The sequence below is a fragment of the Anopheles coustani genome, chromosome 3, assembly GCF_943734705.1.
Source record: "Anopheles coustani chromosome 3, idAnoCousDA_361_x.2, whole genome shotgun sequence".
In the NCBI taxonomy this organism is placed as follows: domain Eukaryota; kingdom Metazoa; phylum Arthropoda; class Insecta; order Diptera; family Culicidae; genus Anopheles; species Anopheles coustani.
Genome location: NC_071288.1, coordinates 4,687,187 through 4,701,743, shown reverse-complemented (window position 1 = coordinate 4,701,743; position 14,557 = coordinate 4,687,187). Strand labels below are relative to the sequence as shown.

Below are 14,557 nucleotides of genomic sequence, written 5' to 3'. Positions count from 1 at the left end.
TGGGCCGAGGCATGACTCTGGTGCGCTTTTATGGAAGGTCAACGAGTTGTGTTTGCGTGGGCGCGAATCTGCGATGGTGTTACCGGAACGTGATGCTACCTTTTCCTGGAATCCAAGTAGTCGAGAGTTGCATACTCAGATCTTGACGGTGCGATATAGTTAAGCTATTCCTCCTTAGTTGCTTCCTCGTTATGAATCGATTTTATTTTGTGTTATAGACTATTGCAAATATATGTGATATGATGTTGGTGTTAAAAAGATCTTGTTTCACGTTGACTGCCATGTCACCCAAAAGTGGGTGACAGCAGAAATCAGTTCTAAAAAAGTTTTTGACCCATAAATAACTGAAAATGCAACATAAATACCATAGTAAGATACATAATAAGTTCTTTGGGATGTTAACTCTTTGCTTGGCCTTCAAAAAAAAAAATATTGTACTAAAAGTGTGTGCCAAAAACGCTTGATAGTCAACGTGTTAAATTTCTATTTTTAGAGGGCTGCTTTGATTTCCAGGTGTTTGTGGTTTTCTGGTCTGCGATTGGCAATTAAAGCAGCGCTCTTACCCCTACTAAGAAACACACAAACCTTGGTCAGCGCTGTTGGTTGGTGAACTGTAACTCGACTCCACTTAAGCTCTTCAGACCTCTAACGGTGCGCGGGGGTGTTTCCCTCTCGGAAGTGTTTCCGGTGACTTGCCCCGGAAGTGGGCTACCATTCGCTCCAAGCGAGACGAAAGCGACGCCGTGAAAAGCTGGGAAGTGCGGAAAGAGTTAAAGTCTCGGAAGAACTCACTCACTGCCACGAGCGCAAACCCGACCGCCTTCTGGAAGAGGCACATTCAGGAGTTTGGAATGTACAACACGAAGAAGGCGTTTCAAGTGTAATGATACGGGAAGCCTTTTCTCGTTCCCTTTCCTTAGCCAGCATCGAGGCAGTTTCCTTCCACGCCCCACCTTTCCTTGCCGAAGTTGGCTCAAGGATTTAAGGATTCCTCCGCACCGAATTCTGTTCCGGGTTTACGCTAATGGTCGGCACGAAGCGCAGTTTCGTGAGTCGAGTGGAAAATCGAGTAAGTTTAAAAAATAAAACAATGCAAGCACAACGAGTAACGAACGGAAGAAATCGCGTACATTCTCCCTCTTTTTCTTTTAAGGCCTGGAAAAGGAGCTCGAAGACCGGCAGAAGCGCAAACAGCTCGATGCAATTCAAATTAGTTGCGCTTGCGTTGGCAGGGAGGCAGGCACCGGAAGGGGCGAATGGAAGAAAGCGACGGCCTTGCCAGGGTGCTTTTGGGAAGGATTTCCCCAATGTCCTCCAAGGCGTGGAGTACGATTGCGGCGTCCGTCGTTTGGAGACTGAACACGAACAACAAACATCTTTCGGGCGGGTTTTGGATTTATGGGCAGCATTAAATTACTGCGCGCCCCTGAAATGCAGCCTGCGAAACGTGTAGCCTCCCACTCCAGAGCGATATCGTTTCAATTATCCAGTTAAGTTTAACTGGCGTATTATGTGATTAGTTGGATGGGAAATACATGTTCGACATTGCACAAAATCCTTTTGTTAAAAATAGTAACAGCCGATGTTAAAGCGTACACTTCGGAGCATTTTGTAAAGTTCAATTCGAATGTTATAACTTTGTTAAAGAGATTTAAGATTCAATTTGTTCCATTTCACAAGCCACATTACTGTTGATTGAAAATCGATGTAAAATGGATCGTTTCATTAACATTCCCGTAATGAATTTTCCGCGACTGAATGCGACGCCGTAAATTAATCATAGAAAAGATTGATCGACTTTCTTCATCCACCAATTTGGTGCAAATCAATTAGGGGTTTTCTCCAAGGTTTTCCCTCCTCGGTGTTTGCGTCGCCCGATGTAAGGGCGACCGAAACCGGATGGTTCAAAGTTTTCAATCAGCATGACATCGGGCCGCGGGATAGAACCGTTCCCCCCCCGGGGCACGGACGGGTTTCGGTCCAAACGAGCTTTGGGAAAACTTTTCCCAACCGCAACAGAATCGGCTCATTCATTTCCGTGCGGTTCGTGGGGACAGGGGGGAGAAACGAAGACAAGCGGTTTTCCCCGAAAGTAATCATCGATTCGTACCGGCGAGAGAGAGTTTTGCATCACGTGAATGATTGATGAGCGGTATTCACAGTCGGCGAAAACTTTGTTATTTTGGACTTTGTTTCGCGGTCACCAATCGGACCGATTTTCCGTGGTGCCATCTCGAAGAATTTTCCGCCGGAGCGTGCCAGAAAGGCGGGATAGAATTCCGATACGTTTCGAAATCGGGGAGAAATTGTACCCGTTGGCGCAACGAGATCGATAAAATCAATTCAGAATTCCCCGCACCCTCCCCCAAAAGGAACCCCAGCAGGCACGTTTATTTGGGTCATTCGGAAGGGTTTTCGGTAGCTTGCGTACGCACGAAATAAATAAGTACCATTGCGCGTGTCGGAGAACCCATGAGATTGATAATGGTTTGGTAAAGCACTCGGAAATTGTTCCTTCTATTATGCATGGTGCAAATGGGGCCCACCACGACCAAGGCACTGCAGGGAACGATTTTCGTGTGCTTGTGTGTTTTGAGTTTTCCGTTTGATGACATAATCATCCGTTTATGTGTACTAGTTTTAGCCGAGAATATTTATCTTAATTTTTCTTCTAACTCTAGTGTTTATGTTCGAGTCTTGCTTTGGTAAAAAGTATTGTAGTATAAACATTTACTCATTCTGTGGATTGTATTCTGAACTCTGAATAACTAGTATAAACATTAACTTATTCTGCGTATTCTGAACCCTTTGTTTTTTTCTCTTCGACTTTACGAACTTCTTGAAAATATGTTACGAGTAGTTAACTCTGTTTCGTTTTGTTGTAACCATTCCTGTTATTCTCTACTTGGCTCGATCACCATGATTAGTTTCAGGATTTTGTTAATAATCGTTGATAAACATATTTTCCTGTTATCAGTTACACGACGAAAAAAATATGGCTGACGAATTCAATCGTTCGTCACGTATCATGCCGAAAGAATGAAGCCAAACGTCGGGAAGCCCATGCAAATGGACGCCTAAGCCGTCCATTAAAATCACATTCATATTATTCACCGTTTGGAGCATTTTTATTGCCGAAAACGTCTTTCAAACGTCGCTCTGCAAACGGGGCCACCCAGAAGCGGGGACCAGTCAATGGGACAGGAAAAAAAATGCAATATTTCCAATCCCTCAAACCGAAAGTAGCCAAAAACCCCGACCGGACATTCTGCGGGATTTGTGAGACGAAGAGGCTGTCGGGTTGGGGCGGTAGAAACGGTGGAATATAAATTACCGACGTAAAGCCCCAACATAATTTATGTTCGACAGACACACACACACACACGCATATTTGGGGTTGGGCATCCCGTCCTATTCGTCTTTGGTGCGTGCCCCGGCGAGTTCTAGGGTATTGATCTTCCCAACGAGACGATATTGTCGAAGGTCGTTGTGGGCAGTTGCCCAAGAAAGCTCCATATTGCTCGAGGTCGGAAGAAGAAAAGATACCCGCAAACGTCAATCGATAAGTCTTTGGCAAAGGATTTGGCATAAAATGTGCCGTCGGTTGATCCTTTTTCTATGATGTTTTTTTTTGCGAATGAGGACACATTAAAATATCCGTTGATCGCATCTTCGTACCAGAGCGACCCTTTTCTTCGTGATTTGGTTTTATTGATTCGAACGGGATGGGAAAATATTTCTACGAGATTGGGCCGCTAGGGAAAAAAACGATTCTCGAGGATGTGGCGTATTAAACACGTTTTTATAAAATCTCACTGGAAAAGCCACACAAAGTTTGCCTCAAGAAGAAATCAGAACTTTCCTTTTTTATTAACTACTATCAACTACACTCCGACGGCTTAAAAAGCGCTTGAGAACTTGTTTTATGGAGGTCTCCAAAAAATCCCACTCCTTCCAGGAATTGAGACCAATTGGGGTTGGGTTTATAAAATTAATAAAAAAAGGAATATGTTCCGCCCGAAAGGAGCCACAATGAAGAAACATATTTTTGTTACCCTTCTCTAGATCCTCTCCCAACAAGTTTCCGTTTGTTCCTTTAATGTTGCTGTGGTCTGTTTCCTCGTTTCATGGAAAAATCAATAAAAATCACAAAAGGCTGTTGATTAAATTTTCCTTTCCACGCCACGTTTCGTTGGCGTTCGCGTGTCCGTGTCTGTTCTCGAATGATAAAAAGGGGACTAAAAACTTGATCCGGCCAATACGGGATGATGAAACCCTTTCCAATGGACCCGGGACGGAAGGGACGACGAAACGCAGACACAAACGATGGAGAATGGGTGCGACGATGACGATCGGGATGATGATGATTTGTTGACACGTTCGAAAGGGCCGTCTGTGAGGATGGCCCGGCCGACTCCGATGGAAGGCCAATTGGTCGATAATATCCCAGCGACCCGCGCGAGACTCGCTTTCGATGGGGAAAAGAAACGTGAAGTTTTTTCCTTCCTTTTTTGTACATATCAAACGGTTATAAACGAGCCGAAAGTCGTATCCCTTTTCCAGCGCCTGCTGCGCGTTGCAGTAAGAGACTGCTTTGATCTCGAGTCAGCTCCCGAGAAAAAACCCGATGTGACGCAACGTCATCCGAACAAAGTTCTCACAAAAATTATTCCATTCCATTTCCTGCGCCTTTCAACTGCCGCTACCTTTCGTTCTGGTAGCGAATCGTCTTTACCTCACAGTTATGCATTTTCACAGGCCTCTCACGACCGCCGTACGTCTTCACCTGACATTTGGGAGTGGGAGAGGAAAAAAAAAAAGCAGTCTGACATACCAACCATGAAGATGATGACGGTCGCCGCGTGGAAACCCCTTTCTCCGGGAGGCTGTCTTCGCCCCCGGGTGAGGACGGGACTTTCTTCCGCGGGGGGCGAATGTTTACGAGCGGCATCTTTTCTTCATCTTTCGATACCGACCGAAATTTATGCTACTTCAATCCGACAGGCAGGTGGCTTCGGTGGTCACCTTCTGGTGGAGCGGAGCACCTGACCAAGGCGCGGATCGATAGAAATGGATCCATCGGTGTTTGGTTTAAAGCAGATCTTTGCCGAGACTTCACCGGAGATCCAAGACCGTTTTGTTCTAATCAATTATGGGGCGATGGTGTTGAGGTGGTTCTGTAGAACCCCTTATCGGAGTCCATTATTGGCTTACAATATTTTAATTGGCTCCTTTGGGTTGCCTTTCCTCTCCGTCGGGGTGGGAATTGGGAAAGGTCTTTTGTTTTATTGGAATTAATTTGTTTCGGAAATGGGATACACGATAGTCGGGGCCATAATAAATAGGGATCGTTCGAAGATTGATAATGTCATGATGCGGTCCTCATGAGTTCTTTTTTTATTCTACTAAGGGAATTCACATAATCAACCTGTTGACAACAACATTAAAAAGCAATTCTGAATCGAAAAACAGTGAGTAAAACTAACCTAAACATCTAAAATAGAGACTAACGATGAAGACAAGAGCGAACACGATGGGTAAAACGCAACAATCGAAAGGACACATGACAGACGGATTGCTCGTTGAATGGCACTATCTTCCGGTCGATCGATGAACGGCTTTAAAGAAAATCCTCTCCGTCAGGTTCGGATCCGAGCCGTTCGAATTGACTCACTTCTTCCGGAACACGAACATTGTATGCTCGGAGCGTCCCAGTTCCACAGGATAAGCCCAGGGAGTCTTACCCCCGAATCGGGAGTTGCTTCTTGTATCGATTCCAATAGATTTTCCGTACTTCCTTCCGCAGCAGCGGCAGCAGAAGTGAGCAATCTTGTCTGTTGCCTCCGCCATTTGTCGATTTCAAAGGTTCGTTTCCGAAAATCGAACCGAACTGAACGGAACGGGCCCGAAATGGGATTAATTTTCCTTCCAGGGACTTTGTTGTACGTGGCCTGGAGAGCTAACGCTGGCGAAAACCCACTGGCCAACGGGGGGCCCGAAGGGATAAATCCAGTAAAGGGTATTATCTTTCGATTACGTTGCCATCGATCTTAATGGCTCGCCGAAAAGCGGAGCTCCATGTGCATCTATTGAAAACTATCGTTTGTATCCCGAATTTCGTGAGTGAAAGTCACACGGGAGTTTGTTTGCGACCGGACTTAAACGGCCTAAAGTGACTGCTGGATCCTGCATTCGTGGAAAGCTATTTCTGAAGACTTCCCCTCAAAATACGCCAATCAACGTTTGCAAAACATTAAAAAAATGCGGCAAACCCGCGTCGGGCTTGGATTCCCGTTTTGAACGACGGGATTTAAATCCTGTCTCTAGCTTTCCACGAAACGATATGTTTGTGTTCCTCCTTCGCCAGTATCGTTTGTTGTTACATTTTGTTTTCGTTCCTCGGGGATGTTTTGGCGTCGTTAGACGGTATCACGTTTCGTGACCCATTCATTTCCGTTGTCTTCAGCAACCTTTCATCCAATGGTTTGTTTTTTTCCCACTTATTTTGTTTTATTCTTAGCATCCAGTTCCAGGATACGGATTGTTTTGCTCGATAATGTTACATGCATGGTAGCAATCTTTCGTCGGTTGAGCATTAGACCTTTTTTTTCTTGTTTCTGTACTGGAGTAAACATTTTTACTTTCTTTTATGTCAGTTTCTTTGTTTTGTTTTTCTTTCTGGTGAGGCGATTTTGATAAACAAAATTAAATACTACCTTCAAATAATAATGCCCCAAACCCTGACCTACAATTCGTCGGGGATTGCTTGCTGCCTTGCTGGCACGAGTGTGGTTAAGGAAAAGATTGTTTTCAGATTTCCCCTGATTGTGTGTTGGCATGCACCCGGACCCGGGTGTATCGGTCGGTTTGGAATAATTCGACCGTGGGTCACGATGATGGATTGGTGTTGGATATCCAGTTTTGTTTTCCAACGGGCCACCGGGATTGCGTGCGGCGTTGTAATTAAAACTGTTGGCGGAAGAGGACGAAAGTCCGTTCGTTGAAGGTGGCAAAACCGTCGAAAGGGGCTCATTGGAATAAATTCTTGACTTGAAAATGAAAAGCTTCTGAGCTTTTCGGCACACTTTCAACGAGTTAAAACAACGTCAATCGTTCGCAAAACGGTAGCAAACGAAGGATGTTTGGACGTGAATCAACACAAAACTTTGCCCCAAAATCACTTACCATTTTCGTCCCCGATAACGGAACTGGCCGACGTGTTGGGAATCCTTCCGGCGGATGTGAACCAACACATCAACAACAGGAGCAGCACGGCGTGTGGTTTCATCCGGCGTAACTTTGTCGTTCGCCCCGCTCGGAGGCTTATTCCTGTCACGTTTTTCGGTATGATTTTTTCCATTTTCTATTTTAATCTAACAAACGCTCTCTTACTCCCTGCTTTTGCCAGCCTTTCCTCCAGCCAGCACACACACACACACCGAATTTTCCCGGCCACTCACATGCGGTAACTAAACTAAAGCGCACAACACTACGGTGAAACTTTCAATTCGCTTAGATTCAGTGAATTCTACAATCACTAGATGGATTTTCCCTTTACACCATTACGCTTCGGGAACTTTTTTCTCACTTTGTTTTACATTGCATTGATTTATTTTACCTTTTTTCTTTCATCCAAAACTCTCACAACCTCACTCGTAAGCTAGTTTTCGATCCTGCAAAAAGCAAAACAGAAGTAAGGAAACATTTTAAGGTGGGAAAGATGGGAACAACAACGGTTTCGTCAGGAGGTACACGGGAAACACTTTTCTTTTCCGAAAACATTCGCACGCAGCGGACGAACGCCTTTCGAAAGCAGAAGGTCGAACCGCAAAACTATCATCGACAGCTGACCACACAGCACGTGGGTGTCACGAACCGGAACCGGAACCGGATGCGGAAACACTATCGAACGATCACTACTACGGCACTGCGGGTTCGGTGGTCCGTCACGCATCGATTCGTGTTGCTTTTGACGGCTTCGAGCGGTTATTCGACATTCGTCGCATTGGGTTATCCTTAAGGAGAGGTTGCGGTGTTTGCGGAGTGAAATTCGACCACGGGAGTAGCACTGACCGCATTCGGAAGGGTCTTAGGTACTCCTGGACACTTCCTGCTGTAGAACGGGATAGGTACCGATGCTTTGCTATTACGTCTAAAAACCTGTAATTGTCGAATTTTGGGGCGTAATCAACTGACCTAGTACTTTCACCCTTCTCGGAACAACTGTACGATAATCTGATATCATAAAGTTGCCGACAAGTTTTACTGTTGATTATCGGACGTTTCTGCTGGAATACTTTGTATCCATCTTTCCATTCGGTCACTCGGTACTTATTTTTCCACTTGCCGCAAACGCGCACACTGATATCCTTTTTTTTATTTATTCCTCCATTGTGCTTATTATTCCATTCCGGCGCTGCGGGAGGTTTAAGCGCAAGGAATTCATATCCGCAGCCTGCGGAAAACTTCGGCGACAGCACGACACGACGCCATATTTGCCCCGTCGACGATGACGTGGGGGGAAATGGGGTGGGATTTTTTTCTTCTTTCTTTTCGCTTCCTGTTTTTCGGGGGAAAAGTTTTATTCGACGAAAATATTTATCCACGCGACGAGGACGCGTTACTGCCGGGATGGGTAAGGAGGTTAGTTGCTTAACTTTATCTATTTTTGCACCCCCCCTTCAGCCGCGTCCACCTTGGGTCCTTGGGCAGGAATTTCCTCGCCCGGTGTGGCGAGTGTTTTCTCTTTCGACTGAATAAATTCCGACCGGACGGGTCGGCATGGTTTGGGGAGACGGAGGGACGGTGAGCGAAATTTATTAATTCACTTCCAGTTGATTATTAGAATAATCCGCTGTCCACGCGGCACGAAAAACGTTCACTTTGCGCCAAACCGGTGGTAGTTGTTCGTCCGAAAAAATACGCCCATCAGCACCGTGTTTGGGGGAATGGCTTACACTGTGAAGAGAGAGAGAGAGGGGAAAGAATAACTTTCGGTGAAAATGAAGGAAATCATTGGCGAAACTTGGACATTTGCAAAGAGAAGTAAAAAAAGTATATAAATGTGTTAAATCAGTAACGTTCCGGATGGACAGTGAAAGGTTGAAATTAGTTTTTCGCAACCTTAGTGGTATGCGTTTCATCATCCCTTTTCCGAGGATTAACGAAACGGAAACTTTTTCCCTGGCCGTTTTGGAGTTGGAAAAACTTTTCGTTTCGCTGCGCAGTTGGAATGCGAAATGCACACCTATTGGCCCGTAATTGATTAATCTAATATATAAAAGTCACCGTTGTCTGTATATATATATATATGTATGTATGTGATCGCATCACACAAAATCTACCAGGCCGATTTCCACCAAACTTGGCAGGAAGGTAGCTAATTTTCCAAGGTTGAATGATCTGAACTTCGTTTGTTGATATCCCCATACCTCCCTGCCCCTCCCGAACACCTACCCTCTAAAATTAATGAAAAACAATTATAACTCAACGATTATTGAATGGATTTTCACAAAAATTGGTACACATACTGTTCACACAGGAACATAGCATGAATAAAAATTTCATCTTTCTAAAAGAAGGGGAAAGGGGGGCTCTCATACTACCCCATACCACGAAAATGGTATAAATGCAATATGGGTATTAATTTCGAGTTATTTTTGGTCTCTAAAACGAATGGTCTTACTCTTAATGTTCAATCTTACCTCAGACTCCCTCTACCCTCCTCCTCTTCAGCAAAATAATAGCAATGCTCAAAATATAAAGCGTTAATTCTTATCACATGTATGCTACGCAAAATCTACCAAGTCTATCGGAACAAAACTTGGCTGGAATGTAGCTAATTTTTTATTCTTTTTAATGCCCTCCTTCCCTACTCCCCCCCCCCCCCTCCCCCTTTCGAACACCCATCAATTACAATTATGAAAAATAATAATAATTCGTTAATTATGGAATGGGTTCTTACAAAAATTGCTCCACATACTATTTTAACATATAGCCAACAAGTGAGAATATTTCATCCATTTGGCGGAAGGGGTAAGATCCTATATCTTTGCTAAACAATGGTTACAATTCAATATGGGTATCATTTTCGTACAATTTGGGGTCACTAAATCGAATGGTCACAGTTTGGGTGGTCAATCTCATCTCTCCTACGAAACAAATATTCTCAATCATACAAAATCGGTCTAATCAATTCAACCAGCTATAATTATAAGAAAGCCAATTTTTCAAGAGTGAACTGTACAACATTCTTATGCTTCCTTCCTGCCTATAATTTTCTATCATTTGAACGATAGAAAATATCTAAAAAAATATGATGCCACCTTATGACAGATGCGACGGATTTAAATAAAGACACTATTTTACACCGTAAATATCGTGGGGTGATGGTAGAAGTGCTCTTAAATAATCGTCGATTATCTGTTGTCCTGGTCCAACTGATACTGAATGCAAACACTCTTCAGTTGGGAATTTATTTCTACCCGGATGAAATCGGGTTAATCAGCTAGTTAATTATAATTGATGCGGTGAATGGTGATGATTTACCCGGCTTGTAAGTAGGCCGTTGTTTCGTTGTGGTTTTTCGACCCTTTTTTCGTCGTTTAAACGTTGTGGTTGGTCAAATTGTTTCTTCTCCAAACTACATTTGCTTAATGAATTATCGATCATCGGCCGAAACAGATTTTATCCGCCGGGAAATAGATTTCTTTCGCTTGAGTTAGATTCCGTTTGTTCTGGTCCGCTTGTTTGTTCTCTTTTTCCGTTTCGTAACTTCAAGATTTGCGAGATAAGAATCCGAAATGAGATTCCATTGCGAGATTAATTTGCTTTGTTCGTTTGTTGCTTCTTTCGGTGGAGATTTTTCCGAGAAAAAGTAAATAGAATGAAATGGCCATACCTCGGTGGGGCTAAAGCTTCTTCGGAGGTGGATTAAAAAATATGAACATCCTTCAGCGAAAGTGATTCCGTTTCGACTAATGTACTTAATCGCCGTCGCGGCCCTGGTTTTTTGCCAGCATTTTCACCCCGGCCCCGCGCGAAACTGGTAAGTGGGCGGATTTTCCACTGTCGTTTACACGGCCCTGTGTCGAGTGGCTGTGGTTGGAATTATTTAAAGCTTTCGCAGCCAGCTGCGCACGGTGTATCGGGCATGTTTGTTTCTTGTTTTATTTTGTTTTATTTCACCCCTAGGTTGGTGGTTTTCCTTATGTCCTTTCAGCACTGACCTAGTCGTGGTGGTGGTCAATGCGAAGGAGAATCCTCCGCAAGAAGCCGCCTCTTCTTGTGCGAAGGTACGTTTTTGCATGGATTAAGCGCTCAGCCGACCCTTTCGAGGGGAGAATGGTTTTTTTGCTTGTTTGTTTACTTTATGTTTTGCGTCGAGACCGACCATGGTCAAGTTATGTTGGCTGAAATAAATACCGTGGCTCTGCGTTAAGCTGCTCGCTTAACCGCAGCAGAAGAGTGGTTTTGTTTTGGAGGTAGATTTTAGCATAATCCTATGAAATTTTGCAGCGTCCAGTGGTTTTTGGTTTTTATTCCAACCAAGGGGACTTCCGATAAGCTTTGCATCAGCAATAGTTGAAATTGTTTTTAATTATTTTGATTGAAACATCGACCGAGCTTGGATACTAATTCAATCGAAATCATATATTCGAAATTGCAATGTACACTGTTCGCATAGAATTGGCAAAGCAAACGAGTAAATAAAATATTGCAATATACATTGTTCGTAGAGCATTGAAACAAACAAACGAGCAAATAAAATAACCTCAATTGAGGGATAGAAAATCAAATAAAATGTTTTTAAAATGGCACGTGACTAGAGAAAACATTTCTAAATTGGCGTGAGAGGAAAACGAGAAAGAAAAGAAAAATGTTTATTGTTCAATTTTGCACCTCTTGTGTTCTTCTGCTCGCCACGGAATGCCGCGTGCGCTCCAAATTTGCCTTCATTTTTATTATTCAATGCCGGGAAAACATATCTTTTTCATTTAGCATGTTTTCTCGCTTGTCAATTGTTGGTTTTGGTAGAGAGAAGGAACAACCCGGGTTGAAATAAAAGGTATAAAAACTAAATCATCAAATAAATGTGGCCACGTGCGGCAGGCGAAATGGGAAATCTTCCGGAAAAGACGAAGAAACCGTTTCGTTTGGTCTGTGTGTGTTGCCAAAGGAGGTGCTGCGGTTAAAATGTCCGCTATTCAAAACTGTTGCAAGGTGAACCTTGGGTTTCTTCCTCCCTCCTTTGAAGCTAAATAGAATCTTCAAGGGACTAAACAACAACCTGGGATCAGGTAGATGTCGTTTAGAGTTGTCCGCACTGGGGTTTTGGAATGAAAAAGCCCCCACCCTCCATCCCAGGGGGGGATCCTTTGGCGTCCCTTCTGTTGACAATTGCGACCGTCGGTCGAAGAATTGTCGATTCACACAACGCTCCGGGGTTTCTCGGAGGGAGCGGGGGTCGGTAACTAATCTGCCGTGACCCGGTTCGAAATGTCGGGTGCTGCCCTTATACGTTTCGCTTGCGGTTTTCATTTTCATTTACCATTCCCGTCGTCCACCGATCCAAACGATCCGAGTTTTCCACCTTCAGGTTCGGGGGTTTTGCCGTGGAAAAATAAAAGGCTACCCTTCTTCGCGCGACCTTCATTTGTGGTCCGCCATTTCGCTTTCCCGGCGCGTAAAGGATATGTTCTTTTTCTTGCCCTTCTTGTTTCACCTCCCCCCGGTTTCCCGGGCCCCTCCTTTCGAACCCTTCGTTAGTGGTTTATGGCTGCGGTAAAGGAAGTTGTTTCCACAAATTTTACAACTTCCCCCTTACGACAAATGAAATCGATGCCAGCGACCTCGAGATGAACCGCCCAGGGAAACAACTTAAAGCACCAGGTTCGGCAGCCGGGTGAATTATTGAAAATACTTTGGGCAGGCGAGCAAAGTTGGGCGCTTTGAGAAAACTTGTACCTTGTGCGGGGGGAAAATGTTATGGTAAAGTACACAAGTGTTTCTATTGGAGTTGAAACCGGAAGGAAAATATATACCAGTTGGTTTATAGTTGCTTATGGGTTTTTAACGTACACCTAACAAGAAAAGTTTACCCTGTTTCACTTTAACAAATTGATATCTTTTATTCACTTATAAACATCTTTAAATCAAACCGATTCTGTGTGGAAACATAAAAGATCATACTTTAGGAAAACAAAAACCCATGCCAATCCCTACCTGCAAATCACCCTTCCAGCAATTCATTTGCATAAATTATGCGTCGTCCACTTACCACCAGAAAAAAAGAACTCCCTCAAAAGCAGGCACCACATACCGATTGCCGGGACGATAAAAACCGTTCGGTCCGGTAAACGCTTTCCGAACGCACGATCGCTTCCGGCTCCGGCCGCCGGAGCGCTTTGGATGTGCTCCAACTAGGCCAAATAACTATCGCACAACTTTGGGTTGGCGCAACGAACGGGCAGCTTGGGACTTTTCCCCGGAGTCAGCCTCGCGGAAAGTCAACAGGCGCGCACCAACTTTTCTGTATTGGTGGAAAAAAGAAAAAGGAAAAACCTTTTGCTCGCGCAAAAGTTTAGCGGTGCGTAAAATCGCATCGAGGCGCACAAAATGTTCATAAATCTTATCATAATCTCGTTAAAAGCTTTTTGCTTCATCGTCATTGCCCTCGTTTTGCGCCTCCCTCACTCCACCTCTTCGGCTAATATCGCTCGCGCGGGCAGGAATTGTTGATTGTAGGGAAAATTGTTGACGATGTACGGTTTTATCGGATTTTAGTGGGCTTTTTTCTTTCCGTTTGCTTTCGTACAGCTTTTGAGTTCATAAGTGAACTAGCAAAGCACCATGTTCGTTTCAGGACGTGCACACGCCATGCATGCAAACTATTCCGCGTTGGTAAGTAAAAGAACGCGACCGTATTGAGTCGCGAGAAGAGGACCAACGCTGGTAAATCCCATTTCCAGTGTTCACTCGATAAGAAACAAAGCATGCAAACAAAACCGTCAAACATGTAATCGAGAAAGGAGGCCAAGTGCAGGGCAATGGAAACGGGGGGTTGCTTTGCTAATCTCCCACAACTCCTCGACCCCGGTGTCCTCTTGACCCTCGGCTTTCGGGAGAAATTCCATAGGCGCACAGGAAGCACACAATTTATGTATTCCGCGAGCGCTTCCGTGCGGCTTCGGCGAACCCGAATGGACTTTCTTACGGCCGATCGACGTGGTTTGCTGTTCCCTTTTTTTTTCATTCCTCCCTAGCTCCCCTTTTCCTTCCCAATTCCTTTGGTTCGGAATTTGCATACATGGCCATGCACCTTTAGCACCCACACCCCATTCACGCCCCGTGGAAGGATCGAGATTCCTTAACCAGCGTGCGATAGAATCCATCCATTCTGGTTCGACCCGATACGGCGCGTTTTCCCCCACCCCCGCCTCACGTTTTTCCCTCCCACGACGGAGGCCGAACACTTTAACAATGGCAAGATGTGGGTTTTTTTCCCTTTTCTCACCCTCGGTGGAAAACCGACCCCACACTCTCGCTCTCGGTTGTC

The 14,557-nt window shown here is 44.5% G+C and overlaps 1 protein-coding gene across 1 annotated transcript in view; it reads right to left on the bottom strand.

Moving 5' to 3' along the window:
* The window catches only part of LOC131260345 (nephrin), a 64,898-nt gene extending 57,586 nt beyond the window's left edge, over positions 1–7,312 (bottom strand). Inside the window, exon 1 of the mRNA XM_058262044.1 lies at positions 7,186–7,312. Within this exon, the coding sequence (XP_058118027.1) occupies positions 7,186–7,288 (103 nt within the window). The 5' untranslated portion in view covers positions 7,289–7,312. The remainder of the gene's footprint in view (positions 1–7,185) is intronic.
* Positions 7,313–14,557: the final 7,245 nt, after the last annotated feature.